Source organism: Lemur catta, chromosome 2 (assembly GCF_020740605.2).
Source record: "Lemur catta isolate mLemCat1 chromosome 2, mLemCat1.pri, whole genome shotgun sequence".
Lineage (NCBI taxonomy): Eukaryota > Metazoa > Chordata > Mammalia > Primates > Lemuridae > Lemur > Lemur catta.
The window spans coordinates 16,197,809-16,225,737 of NC_059129.1; the positions used below are offsets into that span (position 1 = coordinate 16,197,809).

Genomic DNA, 27,929 nt, shown 5'->3' on the forward strand with positions numbered 1-27,929 from the left:
TGTTTATTTCTATAGTTGTGGCTGTCACTGATGATTCTGATGATTCCTAGAACATAAAAATAACTCCTAATGCCAGTACTCAGACATAACCCCCTTAAATTTTATGCCTAAAGTTGTGAATATATGGTTTTCTTAAAGATGTGGTCATGCTATGCGTACACTTTTGGAACTTTTAAAATAATCAAATGTGTGTGTGTATGTATATGTATTTGTACACACATAGTAACTCATTTGTTCATTCACTCATTCAGCAAATAATTGAGAATCTACAAGTTACAGTACTCACTACAGAGACATGAACAAAACAGCTTATACATTGTGTGAGGAAAAAAGACATTAAACAGCTAACTTCATTGGACTGTTTAATTACTCTTGTGATGCCTGCTCTGAAGAAGTATCGGGAAACCATATCGTAGGACACTTGACTCTGGGGACCGCACATGGCTTTCATGGTCAATAAATACAATTCTGAAGCATCATATTTATGAGCCATGTAGCAGTCCATTGGGTGGATGCACCATGCTCTTTTCAACCAGTTTCTTGCTGGACATTAGATTTTTTATAATTTTTTTCTAAGATCTCCCACCAATAAAAACAGATGAAAATAACCCACTCTCTTCGTGTGAGAAGCAGCAATCAGGAGCATCAGTACTCAGGGAGGGCAAGAGGCCCCAGCAAAGGAGTCTGAGAAGGAGCAGTAAGAACTAGGGAAAGCCTGTGGAAGGAGCATTCTAGAGACAGGGGCAAAGAGTTTCTCCAGGTTTCCCCAGTCCTTTCAGCACTGACCCTGTCCCAGACTAGTCAAGAAAACTGCCCCTCCTCTTGCATTTTGGGCCTAAGGAAGTAAAAAAGTGTGCATGAATTGTGTCCAGTTGACTTGCATAATTTGTGGGCCGTCAGTATTCTCATTTAAAAGTTAAGACTTCTAGATACCTTTTAAGGAGTTTATTGCTTTTCCTATGTCCTGATTTGTTGATTACTTTGGGTGTCCTAATTCAGAGTGCATACTAATAACTATAATGTAACTATTCATGTTTTCAATTCTTGATAGTGAAAGCTTATATAAGAATTAGAATGTAGTAAATGAATATCAGTATTTCTGGGTTGTATCATTCACATTTTGATGTGTAGCAAATCACTCCAAACTCAGTGGTTTAAAACAGCTCACAATTTAGTTGCTCAGGATTCTGTGAATTGATAGTTTGGTCTGGGCTTTGCTGGATGGTTCTTCTGCTGGGGGCCAGGTGTAGCAGACATCCCTGGGAGTTCACTCATGTGTGGACAGCGGGCAGGCCAGCTAAGGACTGTCTGTCAGCTTGGGTGTCTCATTCTCTTCCACAAGGCCTCTCATTCTATAGCAGACTAGCTTGGGTTCTTTCACACAGTGGCTTCAGGTTTCCAAGTGCAGCAAGAGAGCACGCGGCAGTGTGCAAGTGATTTTCAAGCTTCTGCTTGCATCATGTTTGCTACTGTCCTGTCGGCCAAATCAAGTTACATGACTGGCTTAGATTCCAGAGGTAGGAAAATAAACTCCACCTCTTGTATGAGAGACTCTAATGTTGCATTGGCATGGTGTGAGTGGACAGCAGGGAAGAATTTATAGCCATGTCTACTGTCAACCACACAGTTAGCACATTTTCATAAGCCAGACAAATCATGGCTCACGTTTTCATAGTATACACCTTTGGGCTGTGATGGCATCACACATGTACCACTGCGCTGATCCATGCTGGGCTTGCTCAGTCCTGAGTTTCCTGGAGGGTGAGCTGCCCTGCCAGTATGGCAGTGTAGGTACGATTAGAGAGTTGTGAATTGATGAACATATACTTCTGTGCTTTTGTTTTCTTCTCTTAAGATTGCCAACACTCCTGGTAGCTGAATGTGTGCTGGTTTATATGACTCCAGAGCAGTCTGCAAACCTCCTCAAGTGGGCAGCCAACAGTTTTGAGATGGCCATGTTGATAAACTATGAACAGGTAAAAGGAAGCCCAAGAAATTGGGATTCTGCATAGGCCTCCAGCAGTGTCTTCCCCGCTCTCAGCCCCTCAGTATATACTTTCCTTATCCTGTTCCTTTTCTTTCTGCCTCTGGCCACTCACATATCTCTGGTATTTATTGATTCCAGCAATCCTACTGCTCCTGATTTCTTGACTTCCTGCAAACTTTTAGCCAGATTTTTTTGGACCTTCCCTCTTAGCCTTTACAAAAGATTGAGTTTTTATTTTAGCATTGCATGTACCACAGAGTCATAGGAAGTGATGAAGGAGATGTGGGTTGCCATCAGTGTTGGGGTAGCAAACTCCAGGGCCTTCAGGGGCAGGCAGGTGATGCAGATAGAGGAAACTGGCCAGGTGTAAACAGTGTGGAACTAGGGGACTGTGGTGAACTGGAGCTCCATGTCCCATGTCCTGAGTGTGGCCATTACTCATTTCCAGCCAGTTGTTACCAGGTGAGCATGTGAGCCTAGAGCTGCCAGAACTCCCAGTTTTTCAAGAGAAGTTAGAAATGCAGGATTTCAGTTTCAGATGTCCTAATTTCTAATATCACTGACTTTGATCCACTGGCTGCCTGTTGGCCTGTTCTGATTTAGTGTCTAAGAGTTATGTTTTAGAGCTTTGGGATGATCCAGCTTGGATCTAAGCCTTGGCCCTGGCTCTTCTTGGCTGTGACCTTAGGCAGCATTATTTAGTGATTGGGAGTCCACGCTCTGGAGGTAGACTTTCTAGCTGTGTGACCTAGACAGATTACATCACCTCTGTGTCTGTTTCTTCATCTGAAAATAATAATAGTCCCCACTCCATAGGGTTGATGTGAGCTGTAACTCAGGTGATAGATGCGATGCTAAGTTACTACATTGCCTGGCTGTTAATTAAGCTTTAGTTGTTTTTGGATCTTTCTGAGCCCCAGTTCTTTTTCTTAAAGGGATAATACCTATCTCTTTGCATTTTTATGGAAATTCATGTTTAGTGGTAAACACATGATAACCACTGAGTACATTTATTGTTTTAGCTTTATTTTTTAATCTCATTTTCTTTATTACAGATAGAGGCAGTAAGGGACTTGCCCAATGTCACATAATTATGGACAGATCCAGGGTTAGACTTTTGTCTCGACCTCCTTCCCAGCTCCCTTCTGGTCCAGGTTCCTGTGTGGATGGTTCTTGATTGGTTGATGTTGCTTCCTTCCCTCTCTTTAATTGGGAACCTTCCTCAGACTCCGTCTTTTATCCTGAGGAATGGATGTGATGGCAGCTGTCCTCATGGGTCTTTTATTTTGATGTGAATGAATCCTGGGAACCTATCTTTGCTTCCAGATACCACACCTGGGGAAAACGAATTCACCTTTCCATAGTCCCACACGTCTCGGGTGCATGCGGCTTCACTCACTTGGCTGGACTTGTGTCTTCTTTTGTTCAACAAGCATTTATTCAGCATCATATGAGAGAGATGGATCATGTGAATTTTGACAATAGACCCTGTCACTTTGGAGCAAGCCTGGGAATGTGCCAATGTGTAATATGTTATCCACAGTAAAGTGGCTCAGCTCCCACCTACTACCCTTACCTTGCAAATAGTAAACATTTAACTTAATTCAGTCATTTCCTAACAAACACAAAATCAGCAACCTCACAATGTGTATTCATTGCTGACATGCCTTACATTATCTCCTAATCAGTAGTTTAAAATGACGAGACCATATGATAATTTCAGTAATGATCCTAAAGTAATGATAGCAAATTCTTAGATTTTGCTTACTGTATTCCCTGCCCTCACTGTTCTACCAGTTTTACATATACTAATGTATTTAATTATCACAACAATCCACAAGGTAGGTACCAGTACTATCCTGAATGTATAGGCAAGGGGACTGAGGCACATAGTTAGGCAGCTTGTTCTCAGCCTGCCAGTTGTTCAGTGTCAACTCAATGTCAAACCCAGGCAATAAAATGACAGAGTATGTGCTCACGAACACCTATCCTGAATGACTACTGTGCAGTCTGATCTTTAGTGCCATAAACCTTACTCACCATGAAAAGAGAATAATATTGGGTTTTGACTGGCAGTGTTCTCATATGAACTCTGGGCATCATGTTATGTATTGTTAAAGTGATGAATTTTTGATACCTTGTAATAGCGTAATAGTGTGTATGCTAAAATAGTGTACACTAATTATGTTTTCTGGCATTTTTGAATATATAGATTAATTACGGTTTTTTAAAACTAGTTTAATTGAAAAAGTAATACCACATGCAGAGTACAAAAATAAAAAATATACCAGGGCAGACAAGGAAAAGCCAATCTCTCTTTATCCCAGACCTCAGCCCTCTAACTTGGGAAGCAATGCTACCACGTTCTAGTACATATAAAGAGAGATTGTTTTTTCTTACAGATGGGAGCATACTATCCATATTGATTTATACTTTGTTTTTGAAGAGATTACCTTATTTTGTGGCTATATGTGTATTTATTTTCCTTTTCTGATTTCATAGCTATATAGCATTTCCTTGTGATATATGCCAGAATATATTTAACCCCAAATGAAGACTATTTCCAGATTCTTCCTATGCTGTAGTAAACATTCTCACATCTTAGCATACACGTGTACATATACCTGTCAGAGGAATTGCTGGGTGACAGGGTGAGCATTTGAAATGGATGTGCCCCGCCCAGTTGCCCTTCCAGGGGCTGCACAGATCTGCTCCCAGCAGCATGTGTGTTAGTGCTGCTCCTCTTTCCTTCACCTGCACTGGGTGTGTGTTATCACATACAGGCCTTGCCTGGTGAGAACTGGGATGTTGTTATTTTATTTTGCATATTTAAGAAACAAAGACCCCCTTGTGGTGATACCCAGCCTCTTCATTTCCCTTCCCAGGTGAACATGGGTGATCGGTTTGGGCAGATCATGATTGAAAACCTGCGGAGACGACAGTGTGATCTGGCAGGAGTGGAAACTTGCAAGTCATTAGAGTCACAGGTCAGTGAGCAGAGACTGGGACATTTGCTTTTACCCTTAGCCCCGTAAGAAAGGGCCTTCTCCCTTCACACATAAAAGAATGTGAGCAGCTCTGTTAAGTCCCTCCCGACACAAGCAGCTGGGGCTCCACATGGGCCACAAGTTCATGATGCTAGGACAATCCAAGTCCTGCTTAGGCATCTTGGTGTAGAAAATACACATTCAGCTGGGTGCTGTGGCTCAAGCTTGTAATCCCATTTACTCAGGGGCTGAGACAGGAGGATCGCTTGAGGCCAGTGGTTCAAGATCAGCCTGGCCAACAGAGCAAGATCTTATCTCTTAAAGAAAAAATAGCAATGCACATGCCTATAATCTCAGCTCTTTGGGAGGCTAAGGCAGGAGGGTGGCTTGAGCCCAGGAGTTTAGGCTTCAGTGAGCTATAATTGCACTACTGCACTCCAGCCTGGGTGTCAGAGCGAAATGCCATCTCTTAAATTTTTTTTTTTAATTTATATTTCCTATAAACCGTTTTAACTCTTTATTATGCAAATTTCCAAACATACATAAAAGTAGAAGGAATGGCAACATGAACCCCCACATCCCCTCAGCCAGCTTCAATACTTCTTATGTTGTCAATATTGTTTCATGTATTCCCCCACATAATTTTTTGTTGGTGGCATTGGAATGTTTTCCAACCAATCCCAGGCAGTATGTGATTTCATCTGTAAATACTTCAGTGGGCATCTTCTACCAATAAGGATTTTCTTCCCCTGGATAGTGCTAATACTGTTATCACACCTAACAAATTGCTGGTAACTCCTTCATCGCATCTCATACCCAACCCAGGCCATGTTCCATTTTCCCGAATCATTTAAAAAATATACTAGCGTTTGAATTGGGATCCAAACATGATCCACACTTTGTATATGATTAATATCTCCCTGAAATCTCCTGGAATCTATAATAGTCTCCCTCCCTCTTTCAGAAATGTCATTCATTTGCTAGGGACACCTCCCATGCCTGCCCCCATTTAAATAGGTTCTTAAGTGTCTTATGTGACATTATGCTAGAACAGTTTACAAAACCATTCCTCATAGAAAAGTTCTTCTTTTATTTCTCTGTGGATATACTTGAGTGAGCTTCCCCCATCATAATAATGTGTGTTCAATATAGAACATGAAACGTAAAAAGAAGAAAGATGCTAGGGGTCAGAATGGCCTATTGCAAGAGGAGCCTTCTTAGAGAAAGTCTGTTGTGCTTAAGTGTCTCAGATTTGCACGGCAGCGCCTGGTTGTTCTCCATTTCTCTTTATCGCATGTTTTAGAAAGAACGGCTGTTGTCGACGGGGTGGGAAACGGCATCCGCAGTGGACATGATGGAGTTGTACAGCAGGTTACCGCGCGCTGAAGTGACCAGGTATGGGCTTGGCAGCGGACCTCTGTCCTCATTCACTGTGAGCTCCAGGCATGACTGTTTAATTTCAACAAATGAAACAAAACTCTAACTAGACCTATTTCGAAACAAGTTAAACATTGATAGGAGATTGAGAGTAATTTATTAGCTGGTAGCTGAGATACGGTTTATGCGGACAACAGATTGCTTCAGTCAACATAAGTAATTACACACGGAAAATTCACAGAGCAACCTCAACATTGGCAATTTTCTGTAATCCCTGTTTTGGAGAGGGAGGAAAATGACATTTAAGGTCATGTAAAGGGAAAAAAATCTGCTGGCGGATTTGTAAATGGACTTTTCCCCCCATTATAAAAGAAACATATAGTTGTTCTAAAAAAATTTTCAAGTAATATAAAAGTGGAGGAAGTATAAAGTAGTTGTCCGTTTTTGAGTTACACTCTGGAGGTAGCAGTTAATGTCATGGGGCATATTCTTTTCCTATACATATATAAACATTTATACTTACATAGATCTGTACTTCTTAAATGGATTCATACTACATATATTGGTCTATAAACCATGCTCCTTTTTAAAAACTTAACAATAAATTGTATTTATCTTTACATATAATATTAAGGGTTATCATATCCTGTTTAAGCATACATAATTATATTGATATGTGGACATAATATATTTTGTAGCTGGAGATTTAGTTGTAGAATCTGGTTTTCTATTTTTTGTCTTAATTTCCTTGTTACAAACAACACTGGAGGAAACATCACCATATATGCATCTGTGTACAGTGTTAGTGCTCACTTTTATTCATTTCATTATAATTATTTTGTGCTTCCAGGTTTATGCTTACCTCTTGCCTTTGAAGACTTAAGATAATAGTACAAGATCATGAGATGAATTTTTGGCTTTGCTGCTGCATATAACTTAACATTTAACAGTATTGTGGCTTTTGCCAAGTACATATATGAATAATTGGCAATGGGAGCCTTGAAGGTTTAAGAAAGTGTTGTGTCCATGTGATCGAGTTGATGCTTCCTGGATTCTTCTAGAAGTATCCTTTCCTGCAGATTGGTTTTCATTTGCTATGTGTCAAGATGACTATTTTGAGTATCCCTGGTCTGGCATCTGTAATGGGGGTGCTCTAGCACCTCCTTTAGATGCCCAGAGAGGAGTCTGTCACTAGCACCAACCACAAGGGAAATAACTTGCTTTTAGGCAATCATTGTCTGATGTTGCCGTGGCCTTTTGTACACAGCAATATGTAATCCTAACGGGTGGCAGATAAGGATATTGGATGGACTTTTGTCTGTCCAACCCAGGCTGAGTAGCCTTCTTAGCTTTGTGTCTGTTTTTGCTGGAAACCGGATTATAAGAAGTCTAAGGTGAGCCTATTCATATAACAAATGCTGAGTGTCTGCTGTGTGCCAGGTACTCTTCCCGCACAAGGGATACAACAAAGATCAAAATAGCACAAAAGATATGCCTGCCCTTGGGAGCTTACATTCTCTTGAACAGCTTCCTAATCAGTGGTGTCTCCTGATAGCTGTTCTTGGTAATAACCATCCCAGAGGCTTCACTATGGTGCTGCTTTTTCCTAGAACTTGGTATTAGAAAATCTGCCTGGATGTCTTCTGGTAAGATTAGTTGGTAAGCAACCCAAGCACTTTATGTATAGTCATTCTCACTTCAGATGTGGTCCTTGGGCCTGCATACCAAGGTGGGAGTGAATGCACAAATACAGAAATGTGCACACTCTCGTGGGCACCTGCACACACACATGAACAAAGCCTGGACAAATGGCAGTGCGAGATTGTTAGCAACGGCTACTGTAAATAGTTGGAATACGGATCATTTTTTATTTTCTTCTGTACACTTTTTGGAAAAGCCTTAATTTTCCTCCAAAGTGTTCACATATTTCAACAGATTATTAAAAGCTATTTCCATATGTTTGTGTATGTTTCTCTGTATATATTTTTAAAAGCTTACATTTAAAATGCTTTTTTGAAGTCATTCATGCATATAATTTTTTTTAAAAACCAGAATAAAATAGTATATAGAGTGAAAGCAAACACAGCCCACCCTACCACCACCTCTCATAAGAAAAAGCCACCGTTTCTAGTTTCTTCTGTATTTTCCAAAGTAGTCTGTGCATACATAGGCATACCTGTCTCTCCCTTTTCCTTTACATAGGTAGTGGTATACTGTGCACATTCCTTACTAAGCAACTTTCTTTTTAAATCCCATGATATGTCTTGGAGGTTGTTCCATGTTAATACACTTTTAAAATGGCTGCATAGTGTCCTGTTACATCCATGTGCTTGAGTGTATTCAACCGTCTCTCCTAGTTTACAGTTCTTTGCTGCTTACCACACTGGAGCTATGATGCTGCAGTGAATGCTCTTGGACATACATCTTTGTACACATAGAGGATAAATTCTTAAAGGCAGAATTGTTGAGTCCAAGGATGTACATTTTAAACATTGATAGAGATTATCAAGATGCCATCCAGAGAGGAGATACTATTTTGTAATCCTACCAGTAACTCAGGAAGCACTTTTTTTTCATGTTGTTGCTAAAATGTATATCAACTTTTTTGACTTTTGTCAATCTGGTAGCTGAAATGTTATATTTTAATTTGCAGTTTTTTGTTACACATGAATTCAACTTTTTTCTTTTTTGGTAAACTAATCTTTTGCCCCCATTTTAAATGAATTTAAAAATTTTTTATTATTGAAGTTTATTTCTTTCCGCATATGTGAGATTGAAAACGTCTTCCTTTTTGGTGAACTGGTCTTTTCCCCATCTTTTAAATGAATTTTAGAAGTTTTTCTCTTTGAAGTTTAACAGCTCTTTATATAGCAAGGAAATTAACTCTTTGTCATTTGTATTGTAAATTTATGTTTCTAGTTTGTTATTTGTCTTTTGACTTACTTTGCTTATACTATTTTTTCTTTCCAATAAAAGTAAAATGGAACCTCACCATCTGTACTATGTGTAGCCTGCTTCTTTCCCCTTAATATATGATGACATTTTTCCGTATCCATAACTATGAATCACCTTCTTCATTTTAAATGTAGAAACCTATATCGTTCTGTTGTCATTCTCTCCACAGAATAGAATCCCTTGAATTCCTGGATGAAATGGAGCTTCTTGAGCAGCTCATGCAGCATTACTGCCTCTGTTGGGCAACCAGAGGAGGAAGTGAACTCGGTATGTGATTTTACTTTTGTTGCTTTAACCTAGAAATGGGGAACTTTTCTTCTCCAAACAATGAAAGACATGCTTGGAACTTTGGGCTCAGAAAGAACTAGAGGATGGTGTAAGTGCATCCATGAGTGTAACCCAGAGAATTTGCTGTTATCTTCTGTGTTTTTATAGCACAGAAACTATGGGAACTGTTTAAATAGGGCATGTGTCCCAAAACAACCCTTGAGAGATCTACTGTGGAATTTCTGCAGTTGTTAGGTAAAAGACCTTGAGGGTTTAAAGTAATAATTGTCATAAAAGTGACTAGTGTTTATATTTTTCATCAACTTGTAACCAAGTTACTAGATGTTAAACACACAGATCATTACATCTGTCTCCCTGTTTTTTTTTATGATGAAGGTGCACTTCCCAGGCCATGGCCCAGTAGGGCCATAGAGGGCGAGCATGGATCTCCTCTGGGTTCCCAGTTAGCTTGGTCTTGGGTGGCCACCTCCTTCACAACTGCCCTGTGCTGGGCTGGCTTCCCAGTGGTTAGTCCTGGGTGTCTCTCCAGCCCCGTGGCCACCACTTTAGATCCCAGTTCTGCCCTTTAATGTAAAAGCTGCCCTTCAAGCTTCCTACAGATATGATCCAAAGACAGGAGACCTCTAGAAGGCAGCTGCCACAAAACAAAGAACTTGACGGAGGCAGAGACTGTCTCCTGTGTGAAAATTCCAGGTTGACGTGAGACTGATAATCGGGTACCTTGGGCTTATTGTTCTACTCCTTTCCATATTTCCCCAGCTGTGCAGTTCAGCCCACAAAGTCCTTTCAATTCTGATTTAAAGTCATTTATTAGTGTGTTTTTGTATTCTCCTCCTAATAAAAACAATACAATTTTGAGTAGAGAATTTGGAAATTTGTGAAAATATGTAGCAAAGAAAATAAAATTCACGGGCTGGGCGCGGTGGCTCACGCCTGTAATCCTAGCTCTGGGAGGCCGAGGCGGGTGGATCACTCAAGGTCAGGAGTTCAAGACCAGCCTGAGCAAGAGTGAGACCCCGTCTCTACTAAAAATAGAAACAAATTATCTGGCCAACTAAAATATATATATACAAAAAATTAGCCGGGCATGGTGGCGCATGCCTGTAGTCCCAGCTACTAGGGAGGCTGAGGCAGTAGGATCGCTTGAGCCCAGGAGTCTGAGGTTGCTGTGAGCTAGGCTGATGCCACGGCACTTACTCTAGCCCGGGCAACAGAGCGAGACTCTGTTTCAAAAAAAAAGAAAATTCACGTGTATGCATATCATTTAGGGACAACATCTACTAACTTCTTCCTTCTCCTTTTCTACATATTTTTAGCAGAATTTATTTATTTATCTGATTTCTAACATTTTCAACTTACTATTACATAAGGATTTCCCCCTTGCTGCTAAAAACTCTCAATGAGCATTATTTTAATGTGTTTATAACATTCTATCATGTGGCTATATCTGAATTTAACTTTCCCACACTTCTGGAATAGTTTTTTCTAATGCTTTTAACTCTATTACTTACAAAGAACCTCATATTGCACATTTTAATGTAAGGGGCTTCTTTTGGTCCCCACTATGACTTCTCTGGGACATCAGTGTGTGTTTGTGTTGAAGAACCCTCTCTGCATTTGCTCAAAGTTCAGCATGTAAGGTGAGTGTTTAATTGCAGAAAGCAGTTACAATGTTATAATCCTTCCTTAATCCCTTTGAAACCACCCATAAGCACAGTCTCACCCAACCTCTTGTTTCCATGTGAAATCTCATTCTCCATAACAGGACAGCAGGGCTGCTGTGGTCAGATGTGTGGCTGGTGCCCCACAGCCAGTCCCTGAGGGTCCACAGCAGGGTCACATTCTCCCAGCCGTTTTCTTTGCTTTACATTGAGTCTCTGACCAGCACCTGTGTGTCTGTTCCCCTCAGGTTTGAAGGAGATAACTTATTAGTCTGTCGAAGGCACATACTGAGCCAGAAGCTGAAGCTGAAGCCACCAGCCTTCCCAGGGGAGCTACGCTGAGCTCCCAGAGTGATGGGCAGGCCTCAGGTACTGCCCTCCCACACTCTGAGAAACCTTGGTCTCAAAGTTTGTCGTACCAGCTCTTATTTCTGTTGACTTGTTTAAATAAATCACACTTGCCATTGCCTGCGTGGTGGGCCTCTGCTGCTGCTCATTCTGCACTCCCACGGGGTGGGCCGGGTTTCACCCCTGTGTCAGCTGAAGCCAAGGATCCTGAGTCCCTCTTTGACCTTGGCTTACTTACTCCCTGTGAGCCAGATTCGGCTCCTGACCTTGTACACATTTTGGGACTTAGTCCTTCACATGTTCTTTGTTGTGGAAACCTGACCTTGTATCTTGCCCCCTGACCCTTGGCCTCCACCAGATACTGGGGCTCTTCTCTGGCTCCTGTTTCTGGCCTGGCCTGCTTAACTGCCGCCTCCATCCTGGTCACTGTGGCAGGCTGAGGGAGGGCCCTGAAAATGTCCACGTCCTGATCTCCAGAAACCTGTGTAAGTTCTGTGGTGAAGGGAGCTTACAAATGAGGTTAAGGAACTTGAGATGGGCCTGATGTCATCACAAGGGTCTTTATGAGCAAGACAGAGGAGGGGTCAAAAGGGAAGGTGGTGTGTGGAGTGATGTGCTCAGAAGACGGAGGAAGGGCCATCTTTTCTTTCTGAAAAGAACAGGAAAACATTCTCTCCTCGGAGCCTGCCAGACTCCAGAAGGAACCCACCCTGCTGACACCCTGATTTTAGCCTAGTGAAACTGATCAGATATCTCACCTTCATAATTGTAAGATAATACATTTGTGATGTTTTAGTCCACTAAATTTATGGTAATTTTTTACAAGAGCAATTGGACACTATTACAGTTATGATACAGATGAATAGCCACCACCCCCCGTCCCCTGGAGATATCACCCCACAATTCAGACACACAAGGCCTGACCACCCCTGATAAGCTTTTTGGTCATGTGACTCGGGCTATGAGCCTGAACCTGCATGTGCAGGGTGCCCGTCAGGAAGCCCCTCGTGGAGGTAACTGACCTGTCTTCCACGGTCTGGAATCCTTAGATTTGTGTGCCCTTAGCATGGTATCCACTTGTGGCATGCCTGTGGCTGGGAGGTGGGGCCCTGGTAACGGCATAAAATAAAACAATCACTGAAAGGCTTTCAGTCTTTCACTATTGAGTGTGATACTGGCTCCGGATTTTTATGTGTGGTCTTTACTACAATGAAATATTTTCCTTCTATTCTTATTTTGTTGAGTGTTTTTATCATGGGAGGATTTGAATTTTGTCAAATGTTTTATCTGTATCAGTTGAGATGATTGTGTGGTTTTCCCCTTTGTTTTGTTAATGTGGTATACTACACTGATGAATTTTTATATGTTGAACTATTCTAGGAATAAATCCACTTGGTCATGGTAGATAATCCTTTCAATATGCTCCAGAATTTGGTGTGCTGTTTTGTTGAGGCTTTTGTATCAAAAGTCATAAGGGATATTAGTATGTAATTTTCTTGTAGTATCTTTGTCCGCTTTTGGTATTGAGGTAGTGCTGGCCTTTCTTTGTTGAGAAGTCTTTAATTACTTATTTAGTAATAGTTATAGGTCTATTCAGATTTTACATTTTTTTTTTGTAATTCAGTCCTAATAGTTTGTGCATGTCTTAGTCTGTTTTCCATTGCCATAATCCGTGAAAATATGCCATTCCCGTCAAAGCCTTGGTAAAACAACCAGTGTCTCCAATTGTGTCCGGTTATAAAAGAACGCAGCTCTTCTTGAACTTAGGCAAATAACTGTATTGCTTAAAGATACTCACAAATAGTTTAAGTTCTTGAGAAATTGTGAGCTAAATTTGAAATATTTTTCTCTTAAAAATATATTTTACTCAATTTGTTGTTAGCTATACATATCTCAGAAGGAAAAAGGTTGTGTTGATTTCTGGAAAACACAGAAAAATAAGGAATGTTTCAAGCAAAAAAGTCATCAAAAATTAGTCCACTATTAGCTTAGTCCTATATGATTAATCTTCTGTTTGATATTGGGTTAGCAATCCTCATCAATGCTTCAGCTTTTTCATTAAATTCTTGGAAGTTTTCCTAGTGTCAATTAATGGTATGATCTCCACAGTAATCAGAAACCTGTAGTCAAGAGTACTTGTCAAAGAGACATTTGACAAAGAAATCTGGTTATATTTAACAATAGTAAATATTATTGATAATGTATATCAAGACATCAGAATTTTAGGACTCTCCTACAGTTTCCAAACACATTAATAATGCATTTATATAACAAGGTTAAACACCAGTTCATATTTGACAATGCTTCCTGCCTGGGAGATTTGTTTCCTCTCCCTCATTTATCAGTATGGATTCAAGGAAATGTTATAGTTTGGGTTATAAGCCAATACTACCTTATTTTGTCATGTATAGGTTTTAAAAAAACTATCAAACTGGTTTTCAGAGTGGCTGAACATTCCCACCAGTGACATATGAGTAATCTGGTTTCTCCACATTTTGTGGTGTTATCACTTTCTTCTTAAATGTTAGCCATTCTGCTAGGTGTGTAGGCATATCTCACTGTGGTTTTAATTTTCATGGGGATATTTGCTATCTGTGTATCCTCTTTGGAGGTTACATGTTTCTTTACATCTCTTGCCCATTTTCTAAGGGGATTTGAGTTTTGAGAGCTCTTTATATAGTCTAGATATTGGTCCTTTTTCAGATGTGTGGTGTGCAAATATCTCCCAGCCCACAGCTTGTCTTTTAACAGTCTTTCAGATAGCAAAAGTTTTTATTTTGGTGTTCAATTTTATTTCTGTGAATCATACTTTTGGTGTCACATGCCTTACTTAGATGGTGAAGCTTTTCTATTTTTTTTCTGAAAGTTTTACAGTTTTAGGATTTATATTTAGGCCTGTCACATTTATTTTGAGATGTGAGACTCAGGTTGAAGTTCATTTATTTGCCTATGGGATGGCCAGCTACACCACCATGATTTGTTAAAAAGGCTATCTTTCCTCCATTGGATTGCTTTTACACCTTCTTCCAGATTGTCTATTTCTTCCCCAGTTCTAAACTACTCTAATTATTATGATTTGGCATCTGGTAGAGCTTGTTTTCTCTAATTCTCTTCCTTGTCATAATGTTCCTAGATATTCTCACACATTTACTTTTCCTTTGGAAATTCAATGTGGGCAGATTTAGTTAGTGATTCCCCCAAAGATTCGATTTCTCCTTCCAGAGTGTTTTGGGTATGGGAGCTGCTGCCCCGTGTGAGACTACGTTTCCTAGTCCCCTTTCATCTAAGCTGTGCCCATATTACTGTAACTAATATGGGTCACTTTTGGCCTGATTTGGCTAAGAAATGGCTCTGCCCCTCTACCTTTTTTGTTCTCCTTTTCTGACAACTTTGGAAGCCAATTATTAAAAATGGTGGAGAGACAAGATGGAAGGAGCTGGTCCCTGAATCCCTGCGTAGATGGCTTCCTGCTCAACACTCGGGAGTGGTTAAAAAAGAACAAAGAAAACCCATTTCATGTGTTTAAGTCATTGGGATTAAGAGTTTGTGTTATAGCAGCTAGTGTTATTATAACCACTATATTTACTATCATTTTACCAGGTTCTCCCAAACTCCTGTTGTGTCTTACATAAGGTGGGTTGAAGTAAAATGAAACCTTAAGCTTCCCAGTCAACTGAATGGACCCCTTCTTGGCCAAGTGGACCCCCTGCAAAATAAACAAAAAACCTGAGTTGCCTGCGAAGAGAAGAGAGGTTAGATGTGTCTAGTGATGCCCTGTTCCTCTTGGAGTTATTTTTTGAAACAATAAGATACAAAATCATGAAGAAGCCTTAAGACAAAGTTTAAACTATGCCAGCACGTCACCAGTTTACTTCAGTCGGGTCTGTGTCTGGTGTTAATCTCTGATTAACAGACCTCCTTATTTTAAAACATTCCAAGCCTTTAGACAAAGCTTTATTTCTTTAACCAATTACAAATCAAAGAACCTTTAAACCCACCTATAACCCCCTGCTTTGAGATGTCATGCCTTTTGGGGCCAAACCAATGTATGCCTTCCATTTATTGATTTATGACTATGTGTAATTCCTGTCCCACTAAAACAAACCCCAAGGAGACTACTTGCTTAAGGCTTCCTGGGCGTGGCTCTCCAGCCACAGTCACACATGTTCTGCTGAGAATAAACCTCTTTAAATTGTTTTACAGAGTTTGGGTTCTTTTCTGTAGACAGTAGCATTAAATTTATAACTTTATAATATTGAACATGATGTCATTCTATTTAGTTAAGCCTACTTTTATGGTCAAAGGTAGAATTTACGATATATATTTTGTACCATTCAAAGATAGTGACAGTTGACGAATGGGTAATCATATTGCAGCTATCTCTGTGCAGTCACATATTTAATTTTATCAAATTGGAATATGATACATGCTGTTCTATAAACTGCTTTTTTGTTCCAACATTTCTACAATCAGATCTACAACAGGTTGGCGGAGATTTTTTTCTTAAAGGGCCATATAGTAAATATTTTAGACTTTGTGGAACAGGAGGATATTATGCACATACTTGATGACGATTTAAACTATAAAAACGTTCCTCGCCTGCAGTCCATAAAATAATAAGCAACTACCCATAGGTGGCCTACAGGCTAAGTTTAGCAACTCCTAATCCATATCATCATTTTAAGAACTACTTAGAGCTGGATGCAGTGGCTCACGCCTATAATCCTTAGCAGCCCAGGAGACTGAGGCAGGAGAATTGTTTGAGGTCAGGAGTTCAAGACCAACCTGAGTAACAGCAAGACCCCCAACTTTAAAAAAAAAAAAAAGAAAAATTAGTCATGGTGGTGCGTGCATGTCATCTCAACTACGTGGGAGGCAGGACAATCACGAGCGAGCCCAGGAGTTTGAGGTTGCAGTGAGCTATGATGATGCCACTGCACTCTAGCCCAGGTGATAGAGACTCTGTCTCAAAAAAAAAAAAAGCAAACCTAATTTAGGTAGTCTGGATTAATGTCCATTTATATAGCTTCCATTTTAATTTCCTACTATAATTAGTGTGACAATGAACATACTTGTATGTAAATATTTTTACAGTTACCTGTGTACCCCCATGGGTAAATTCTTAGAGTTACTGGGTCAAAGCATATTTTATTCTTTGATACATATTGTCAAAAAATATATATATCCTCCTAAGTATACACAAGAGAGCCTGTTTTACTATATTCTTCTCAACACTAGATTTTTATCAATCTTGTCAATTTGTAGCCTAATAAATTAAAAAAATCTCATTTATATGCTAATTTCTGTTTGGTCTATGACTATCTTTTTTGTAATTTTTATTTTGCTTGATGTTAGGTTACCAATCCTGATAAATGCATCAGCTTTTTAATTAGTCTTAGAAATTTTCCTATTCCCAGTGGTTCGATCTTACAAGCTATCAGCTGCAACTGTATTTAAAAGTACCTGTCACAGTCCTTTCTATAAATTTGCTTGAAATAAATTTTGGATTGTAGCCAGTTAAAAACTGGTTTTTGAGAAGAATCAGAGTAAAATAACAATTGTCTACCAATGACAGAAAGTCTTAGAATAGCCGTGATCAAAGAGACAATTAACAAAGAAATTTGGTTAACATAACAACCATAATTATAACTGATGGACATACACCAAGACATATCAGAATTTTTGGAATCTCATGTAATTTTGGAACATACATTAATAATGTGTTTATACAAATGTAACCCAAAGAAAATTAAATACCATTTCATATTTGACAAGACTTCCTATATAGTTTTACTATACCAGATAAGCTGAATGTGGCTCTTGGACTTTCAGTGGCTCTAATATTAAAAAAGCCAGTTAGAGGTTAAAAAAAAAAAAAAACCCACAAAACCTGAGCCAGGCACAGTGGCTCACGCCTGTAATCCTAGCACTCTGGGAGGCCAAGTTGGGAGGATGGCTTGAGCTTAGGAGTTTGAGACCAGCTGGAGCAAGAGTGAGACCCTGTCTCTATATTAAAAAAATAAAAAGTAAAAAAATAAAAAGAAATAAGATAAAAAAGGAAAGACAACAGTGAATGAGAATATTAAAAACAAAACAAAACCCCACACAAAACCTGAACTTAAAATCTGAAATTCTGATTTTGGAAAGTTTGTTAAATAAAGTTTTTAAAAAGCAAAACCTTCACTCTTTGATAGGAGACTCAGTTTCCTCAATATTCATAAGACATAGTAAAGACAACATAAAGCAAAATCTGTCACTTCCTGTCCGCCCCTTTTTTTATTTGTAGTTTACTGAAAAGGTAAATAAAAATCTTTTGCTATCTATTACACACAAAATCTTGCTCAAGAGACAACCAAATTCTACCCTTGTATTAGTGTATCATTAATGCTAAAGCTAATTTTAATAAAACTTTATAAACAAACTCATCTAATCTCAGTTTTGATCACAAGGTAAGCTTTCCATAAACCTTCATAACATTTTATAATTTTTCCCACTTTTTTCTTCCCACTGTTTTATATCTATTCAGTTTTTTTTTTGTTGTCTTTTTTTTTTTTTTAGACAGGGTCTTCCTCTGTCCCCCTGGCCGGAATGCAGTGGCCTCCTCACAGCTCACTGCAACGTCAAACTCTTGGGCTCAAGCAATCTTCCTGCCTCAGCCTCTGGAGTAGCTGGGACCATGGTCATGTGCGACCGCACTAAACTCATTTTTCTATTTTTTTGTAGAGATAAGGCCTCGGTTTTGTTCAGGCTGGTCTTGAACTCCTGACCTCAAGCTATCCTCCTGCCTGGGTCTCCCCAGAGTGCTAGGATTATAGGTGTGAGCCACCTTGCCTGGCCTATCTACCATTTTTTATTATTAATACTTTAAAACAATCCTTAAAAATCTCTAAACTAGGAAAAATTACTTTTCCTTTACCAAAAACCACATTCCTATGTCTTTTTTTATAACTTTTTTATAAGAAATCCACAATTTATAGTCTTTGCATACAGAATTGTTTTTCTTGCATCTAGTAGGTTTAATTACATGTATCAACTCTTAATAACTTAGTGAAAAATCTAGAAAGTTAAGTAATTTGACAAAGCTGGGCTAAGGAGCACAGGAGGCCTGGGTGTTTTTCCACGATCCTTCTGTTAGACCTCAAAATCTAGAGGCTCAAACCTAAAGACAAGCTCAGAGTAGGAGAAGCCTAAGGCTTTGGAGAAGCCCAGGAGTCAGCCCATACAGCCTTAACTCACAAATTAAGCAAGTATTACAGGTACTACAGAAGCAACAGTTAAATTTAAAACATCTAGCAGAGATGGTATAAACCTGCCTGACTAGAAGGTTCAGGTGAAAATGTCTCAATTACATTTTGAAGATGTTTCTCTTTTAGTTTACCAAGAATTTGAAAACTATATTCACCAAAGATTACTACAGTCATGGGAACTTGAAAAACATTTGAGTTTATTAATTTGTGAGTACTCATAAGCCAGTTTGGTACCATAGACAAAGACATACACACATGCATAAAGAAAGACACACTCACATGCACATAAGGACCTTACAAGCCTTGATTTCACAATTCTAGCCGTGAGACTGGCAAAACTCACCAGTCCAAAAGGGCACCTAGATTTAGGCCGTGCCATTGAGAATGGAACAAGGCAGTGTCCACTTGTCTCACACTTGGCCCAAGCACTAATTGAGTCTCAAAGAAAACAAGGTATCAACTGACATCTCAAAGCAGTGAGAGAGACAGCAAGAGAGAAGTTTGTGCTAGAGGAAGACCAAAAACGGATGCCAAGTTAACATAAGAGCACAGGAATTCACAGGACTTTATAAGGAGACCGACTTAGGCAGGCAGCATTGAATCTCGGGCCCCCCAAAGAGAGGAACACAATGAGAATGGCTGCACAATGCCTCTGTAGTCCATCCTGTCATAAAGATACCTAAATCTTTAAACTTTTTTATCCAAATGCGCAAAGAAACCAGCAATTCTCTGTAGCAACCACCACCCACTATAAACAACTGTTGTTCACTTCCAAAACAACATGGTCTCATCGGCAACAGTCACCTCTAGCTCTCCCAGAGGACCAGCCTTGAGTGTAAGAAATGTCCCCCTCATATTTCCCCAGACTAGCCCCAGCCTTGCTGGGGTTTAATCCTAATTCAGGGCAGCCCCTTTCATCATACGAGGGGTGCCCTGACAAGAACTAGACAGGCTAGTCTCCCCTGGGCCAAAGAACCGGTTAGTGTCACAGGGGTTGGGAGACTTGCTCGAAGCTGCTACAACCATAGCACCACCACGGGAGCAGACCTTCTCCCCAGTCCTGGCCCTTCTGCCAAACCAGCAACTTCACAAGGGGTTTCTGTGGCCCAGCTGGGGCTATGCTGTCTGGCTGAAGCACCAACAACTCCATGCCATCCTGAATGAGAGAGATCTGGGCATCTAGGCTGGTAGGTGGTAATTAGGCAATTAAATTAGCTAGCAAAATCTAGAGTTTAATCAGAGATTGGGATAGTCCTTTGCTAGATCCAGAAGCTCAGATTTTCTCCAGAGAACAAACCCTGAGCTGGTAGCCTTACCATCACACCTCCAGTAATCTCGAAAGGGTCTGGGTAGGGCAAACCTGCTGAGTCAGATGGGTAAAGGGGTAGTTAAGAGGGGTCTGGGTACATGGGAGGGCAAGGAAGAGGGTCACCGAGGCTGGAGGAGGAGGAAGAACAGAGATGGGAGGAGTGAGAGAGGGAGAGGGGAGGGGAGGTAAGGCCAGAGGAAGAGAAAAATAGTGGTCTAAATATTTTGCATGCACCATTTTTTTTTCTTTTTGTAGTTTATGACATCTCCTTTTAATTTCAAATTATTCTCTTTAAGGGAGGCTATGAGAGACTCTTGATTTCTTTTAGAAGACTTGAAATACTAATTATAGAATGACTTTCATTGCTTTTGGGAAGTTGGATAGGCTCTTTGTTCCAATTGAGCATGCGGATAAATTAGAGATTGCGTAAGATTCTCACTGTGGCCAGCAAGGCTTTCCATCATTCCACGTTAGATTTATCCAGGATCTGAAATGTTTGCAACAACTTTTCTCTAGTTCATAAACACATAAGCCACTGGATTCCCTGCTGGCTGCTGAGCAGAGCCTGACTCCTTAGAACCCAGCTTCTCTATAGCCAAACTGGCCCATTAGAACTAAGGTTCTCTACAATCGCACTCACCTTATGAAGGTGTCCCTTTGACTGTTCTTAGCGTAAGCGTCCTCAGGAAGCTTTATGGACCAGCTGAGTCAGACTGGACTGGGAAATTATCCTCTCCAAATCTGGGCCAGCGAGGGAAGGTTCCCCTCCAGGGTTCATATGGAGGGAACCGCGAAAGCTGGGATGCACCTCCTCCCCCAAGCCCGGGGCCAACAAAGATATTCCCTCTGGAATCCACAGATGGAGGCAGCCAGGGACAAGGAGGGAGCTGGGGAGAAATGATGGGAAGGGGTGGAGAGAAAGTCTCTGAGATCTTCATCCTAAAAGCAGGAGATCTTAGATCTTAGGACTTACCCAAATTCCTCCCAGCGAGGCTGGGGGGACAACTGAGCTGTCAGTGGGCTCCTGCAGACATCAGTGCGTTGACTTCTGATCTGTAGATCCCATCTTCGTGGGCTAATTATGTCAACTGAAAAAAATGACAAGGTTCATGAACTGGGAAAGGAGAGTTTTATTTTTCATAGTTACAGGCTGCAGGGTGGCCATTCTGACAGGCTGGGAAGCATAGCCTCAGGCACAAGCTGACACCGTCTACTTCCTAACAATCTTTTCAATTTGCAGTTTAATAAATAAAGAAAAAGATCATTGATGTTCATATGCTTTTTTTTTTAGTCTGTGACTATCTTTTCACATGAATTCCTTATTTGTGTCTTTTGCTCATTTTTCACTGATTTTTCCCATTGATTTACAAGTGCTCTTTACATAGCAGAGATAGTAACACTATCATTTATGTACAATATTTCCCCCAGTTTTTCATTTGTCTTTTAACACATTAACTGCCATGTGAGTTGTATTTAACTCACACTAGTTTTGAGCCTGGGGCCTTGTGAAACATATGTAACTCACAGGTCTCTTTACCATGGGAGCCATGTGAACTATTTTTCAAGTCACATATAACTCATGCACAGAAAACAATAAAAAATTATAAAGGATCATTTTGTTTTAAAAGTTTTGATTCTGTTTTCATAATACATCATGGACCCAAGGAAAAAAATTTTTTCTAGTGTGGCAGTCAATGCGTTAAGCTTGTTTCTGGTAATAATTTTCTAGTTTAAATAGTCTATATTTTATCTGGGTGAGATCAATAGAATCTTTTCCTTCATGGGAAGTATCTAGTATTCACGTCAAGCCTCTTCCCTCTCATCATCAGAAAGAAAAACACTAAAGGACATTTTTAAAATTAACTATAATCTGACTCTAAAACCCAGATTATATCACTAGAGATTGTCAGCAAACATAAGTAAAAAAAAAAAAAAATGTTCAAAAAGACCTCATCTAATAAGGCAGTAACTAAATACGAGAGCTGTCCGGAAAGTACCCAGCCATGAAATATGAAAAGTAGTATTAACTATGGCTGGATACTTTCCGGGCAGCCCTTGGATAGTTTTAATAATATGTGTAATGCAAAAGGTAACCATTAAGTCACAAGATATTAACACGTGAGGATTTTAGATGAAAAAGGCTATAAGGGAAATTCTTTTGTACTTTTTTGGTAAATCTGAATTATTTGGAAAGTTTAAAATGTTCTTAATACCTTTCTAAAGGTAGACATTAGCATTGAAAATAGAATGAATACTTTTCAAAACATAAATGAAAGAAAAGCACAGAAAAGACAGCCCATTAAGGAAAGTACAGACTACAAATGAAGCCACGTGGAAGGATCAGACACGTAATTCTGATACATGTTCTATCTGCTGTTTTTCCTGCATCTTGTACATGTCCAAAAGAAAGGCAAACATCCCTGTCCAGAGCTAGCCCACATAGTAACTGATTATTTCCCTGACCTTTCATCTCATCTGCTGAAACAGCTGGTTGCCGCAACTGTACTTGGAGTCACACGTGACTTATTGTCTAGCATGCATTACTTCATTTAATCTCCCAAACCGTCTTGTCAGTAGTTTTTATTTCAGCTCATAAAATAAAGAGACCAAGAATCAAAGAGGCTGAAATAAAACAAACTGCCCCTGTTAAACAACTAGTAAGTAGGAAAAGTTAGAGTCGAACTCAGGATAAGATTCCAAAACTCACACCCTCCTGACACTAGAGGGCACCACGCTCACCCTTGAGTACCAGCTTTAACCAAACTCTACTCACCTTCACTCACAAGAACAGTACCTGCCCCAAGAAAACCGGCAGTGACACTGAACATCAAGACTTCCCTTCCACTATATGAAAAATAAGCCACACACTACAGTCTGTGAAGTATATAAAAGGGGATCCCCAAAGAAGAGGCAAAAACACTCTGTTGACAGTTTATTGACCTTGCTCTCTCCACACTCAGAGAGACAAAGACTCAGAAATAACAGCTACAGTGACAACCCTGGGTCACTTAAAACGTCCCTAACATTAGGCAGGAGAGCATGTATATTTGAACAGTGACAACCTGGCCGATGATTCTAGGCTAAACAGGTAAAGAAGAACTTCAACACAGAGACAACAGCCATCGCCACACTAATGAAAGGTGAGTTGGGAAGATCATCAGTCCTTAACTCCCTACTCCCCTTCCCTTCACCCCCAGAGCTCACCCGTATTTGCACCTGTCCTCCCTCCCTCCCCAAGGCTAGTTCACCTCAGTCCAGGCTCCACATCCACCTGGCTCTCTAGACCTCAGGGACCCTATTCCAGTGATTGCCCTAGTTGCTCATCTCTTCAATCTTTTGCCATTGATTCTTTGCCTTCGATTTATTTATTTTATTTTTTGAGATAGAGTCTCACTCTGTTGCCCGGGCTAGAGTGCCGTGGTGTCAGCTACGCTCACAGCAACCTCAAACTCCTGGGCTCAAGGAATCCTCCTGCCTCAGCCTCTGGAGTAGCTGGGACTACAGGCATGTGCCACCATGCCTGGGTAATTTTTTCTCTATATATTTTTAGTTGTCCATATAATTTCTTTCTATTTTTAGTAGAGATGGGGTCTCGCTCTTGCTCAGGCTGTCTTGAACTCCTGAGCTCAAACAATCCACCTGCCTCGGCCTCCCAGAGTGCTAGGATTACAGGCGTGAGCCACCGCACCTGGCCTATATTTTTTAAGTGAGAAAACAGTAATTCCTGACATGAACAGTTTATAATAAAAGATACACAAATGGGTTTTAAACATATGAAAATTATGACCAGTCTCACCTATAAGAGGAATAGAAAATAAAATTACAGTAACGTGCCATTTTTCATTTATCAGATTAACAAAGAGTAAAAAGTTCATCACACACCTTGTTGGTGAGGATATCGGGAAGTAAGCACTGTCATGTACTGTTGGAAAGGGTGCAGGCTGGAACTCCTTGTAAGAATGAATCTCTACAACCTCAGGCCTCCTGGCTGAGGAGAAGTTGGGGAGGGAGATATCACTGGCCTCTGATAATTTCAGGGGCTTCCTCTCTTTAGTCAGTGTCAAAGTGCTGGGTGGAAGGGTCATGCCAGTAGCCAGTGCTTACTGCAAACCTGCCAGGGATGGAAAAGGAGGCAGTTGAGGAGAGATCAGCAGCTTCAGGCCAAGGTTCCGTAGCCAAGTTCCCAGGAACCAGCTCAAGAATCCAGAGGAAAACCATCCACCTCAAAAGGCCAATAAATGCACACATAGTGCCCCATTACAAATGTAAAAGCTATTCATCCATTCATCCTTATAGTCACATTTTCCAAGGTGGTCACTTCTCATCTCTCTTTCCTCATATGGCTAACTTGTTTCAGAGAACCCTAAATAGCAAATAACCTCATCTCATATCTCATATAGAAGACTTGCAGCCATGTATTCATTCAGCAAACTCATTGGCCAGAACTAGTCAGATAACAACTAAACAAAAAGTTCTGAGGCCAGAGGAAGGGTGACTCAGAAATATCTGGCAAACATCACTAAACCCAAGTATTTCTCCCAGCTCTGTACTAAGTGCCAGTCATTTCACCCTTAAGGAGGTCATAGTGGGGAAACCAGGAAAAAATGAACAAAGCAAGTACAACTTGGAAAGTGCTGTGGTAGCCTGAATTCTCTCTACCCCAGTCTGCACTAAGGAGTTAAAGCTTAGTGTCTTGATCCTGGGAGCTGAAACCCTTATTATCACTGGAATCCTTCTAGCAACCATTAGACCCAGCCTTAGGACAACTGAGAAGTCATGAAAAGAACCTGGATCTCTAAGGCCACGCTCAGCTGCTGTGGGCCTGAAGACTGCTCTACAGCCCAACATATATTTTGTGAGATAAGAAGTCTTTTCACCCTTTAAGCCAACTTCAGCCGGGCTTCTGTTACTTGCAGCCTAATGCGTCCTAACTGATACCCTGAGTAATAACCCCATTTCCATGTTGCTCGATAAGTGAGCTGACATTTAAGGGGTGTGTGTGTTGTGTTTCGAAGGTAGAATTTGAGCTCTGAGAAGCAGATAATACGGCTTTTCCTTATATCAACCAACAAGGCTCACATCTGCCTTGACTCAAAAGGTGAATTATGTACAAAGATGTCTCCCACAGTCCCTCTCATCCACAGACACCCGTAAGGAAACACATAAGTTCAGCTACTCGATGCAGCAACTCAACGCAGACGCGTGTCAAGTATTCACTAACGAACAGGATTTGCCATACTTGCCCAGTCTAAGGAAAACAGCACAGACACAGCACTTCATAATAGTAAACTAGTTTAGTTATCTAAAATATTGTTTTTCAAATACTGAGTTGTGATTCATTAATATGATGAAATCAGTTTGCAAAGGTACCTTTTTTAAAAAAAATGAAGTAGAATAGAGTAAAATATAAAATAACATGCATTATACATAGGGTTAAAATTTTCATGACACTTTTGTTTCAAGTGTGCATCAAGGGTATAAGTGCAGTGAAAAATGATTTTTCTCACCCTGACCATCAGTTCTCAGTGTTTACAGATTTCAAAGGCATCATCTAGTGCCTTCTAGTGGAGAAATCCAGATCTGCAGCTGAAACAAGAACAGTAGACTAGTAGCTGCACAGGTAACCTTCATCTCACAATTCTAAGGGTTGGAAGGAGCCTTAGTAATGATCTAGCCAACCCCAATTCCAGTGCAAGAATCGTTTCAATGATATCAAGTTACTGCCCGACTACTCCCCCAAGGAGGGCACTTACTCCACTGCTGAGCAACTCTGTTGAAAACCGATCAATTTGCCCCCTTCTGGGAGCCATAACTTGTTGGACTTACTACTGCCCTCTTGGATAACAAAGACTTTCTGTTCCTCTCAGCTCTGAATTATCTGACACTATTCAGTACTACTGATTTAGTCAAGCAACATTTGAGTGTCTGCTGAGTGCCAGGCACTGGGGATACAGTGGTGAACAAGAGGAGGAAGGACTGAGATAAAGATAAAAGATTATGAGGAATGAAGAGTATGACTAATACAGATGATGAGGGTGAAAAGGCAAAGGCATCTCCGCAGAGGGGATGGTCGTGGTGGGCCCTGGAGAATGGAGAAAGTCAGCTGTCCAAAAGGCATTGCAGACAGGCAGAGCAGCAGAGAAACGCCCTGGGTGGGCACAGACTTGAGCCCTCCAGTAGCACAAAGGAGGCCTGAGGGCTGGAGATCAGGGAGAACCAGGAAAACCTGGAGAGGAGGGTGGAGGCAGAAGCAGGCTCAGGTACCCTGGGACTGGCAGGTGTCTGGGACTGGCCTCAAGAGCACACGGTCCATGGTTAGTCACATACAGGAGGACAAAGAGGTGGTGAGATGCCTGGGACACGACATAAATATATCCAATCACTAATTCCCATCAATTCCTACTTCCTAATGCTTCTAACATTTGTCTTTTTCCATTGCTCAAAGCTAGATCACTGCGAGAGGTTTCCATGTCCCCGAGGAGAAAGGATCTCACTGTCTGGTCTGTCAGAGTGGCCAAGATAAAAAGACTGAGGACACACTGTTGGGAGAGTAAGGAAGAGGGCACTGTCAGGCACTATTGAGGGGAGTTCTGAAGGGAGATGAGCATCTAGTTTCAGGATTTACCATCAGTTAGAGATTAACTCAACAAATTACAGTGTATCCATACAATGAAATACTAACCAGTCATTTAAAATATAAACTAGAAGAATTAGACATAGCAAAAACATATGTAGCCTACGTGCCCATAAATACCCACGTGTCTATATTATACAGAGAATTACCAGGGTATTGACACCAAAACATTAGCAATAATTATCTCTCAGATTTCTGGTGGGTTTTAATTCATCTATAATGTAAAGTAACCGTATGACATATTTCATCAACTCGAAGATGGCATCGATAGTAAGATGTACCACCAAGGAAAAACTACTGCCAATTAAGTCAACTTTTTCTTATCACCTAGAATTTTGTGTTCACGGAAGAAGTTTTTTGGACTTATTTAAAGAGGTAAATATCATCTCTCTAACACTCACATAAAAAGGAAAAGATGAGCAGACTAAGTTGGTTAAGTCTTCATTTTCAGGATGTCTTGATGGTGCACGCTCTCAACTGTTGTGCCATCCAGGGCCTTGGAGATGAAGCATTTCCTAGGAGAGCTCCACCATCCTAAGATTTTCTTCCAAACTGCTGACCATCACGCTAAATTTTAATGCTAGTTCTTTCTTGATCTCAGTGCTCCTTTTTCAAATGGTCCTTAAATGGTATCTGAACTGAAGCATCCAGGGGCTGCTTGAGTGAATTGACTTACCCACTCTGCAAAAATCAACCGATAGTACCTAGGCAGGTCTATTTCTGGACTGTTTCATTGATCTATTTGTAGATCGTATATCAAGACCACAATGACTTGATTACTGTAGCTTTACAGTAAGCCTTAAAATTAAGTAGCATAAAATATTAGCAGTGTAAGTTCTCCAACTTTGTTCTTCTTTTGAAGATTTTTGTGACTACTCTCGACCCCTTGCATTTCCATATATATTTTAGAATCAACTTGTTAATTTCTTCAAAAAAAGACACACAGGGTTTTAATTAGGATTGCATTGACTTTAGATCAATTTGGGGAGAGCAGAAATCTTGATAATGTCAAGTCTTCTAACGCACGAACAAAATATACCTGTCATTTATTTACATCTTCCTTAATTTCTTTCAGCAATGTTTCACAGTTTTGTTTGTAAAGCTGTGTCATATCTTTCATTAGATTTATTCCTAGT

At 40.3% G+C, this 27,929-nt stretch overlaps 1 protein-coding gene across 5 annotated transcripts in view; it reads left to right on the forward strand.

Moving 5' to 3' along the window:
- LCMT1 (leucine carboxyl methyltransferase 1) overlaps positions 1-27,929 on the forward strand; it is a 75,762-nt gene that overhangs the window by 25,362 nt on the left and 22,471 nt on the right. For 4 of the 5 annotated variants that reach the window (XM_045542822.1, XM_045542826.1, XM_045542825.1 and 1 more), the window contains 5 exons: positions 1,856-1,976; positions 4,873-4,974; positions 6,278-6,369; positions 9,476-9,573; positions 11,504-11,722. In XM_045542822.1, the coding sequence (XP_045398778.1) occupies positions 1,856-1,976; positions 4,873-4,974; positions 6,278-6,369; positions 9,476-9,573; positions 11,504-11,526 (436 nt within the window). In that variant the 3' untranslated portion in view covers positions 11,527-11,722. Of the gene's footprint in view, positions 1-1,855; positions 1,977-4,872; positions 4,975-6,277; positions 6,370-9,475; positions 9,574-11,503; positions 11,723-27,929 lie in introns of those variants that run through there. The other variant, XM_045542823.1, reaches the window with a different exon arrangement.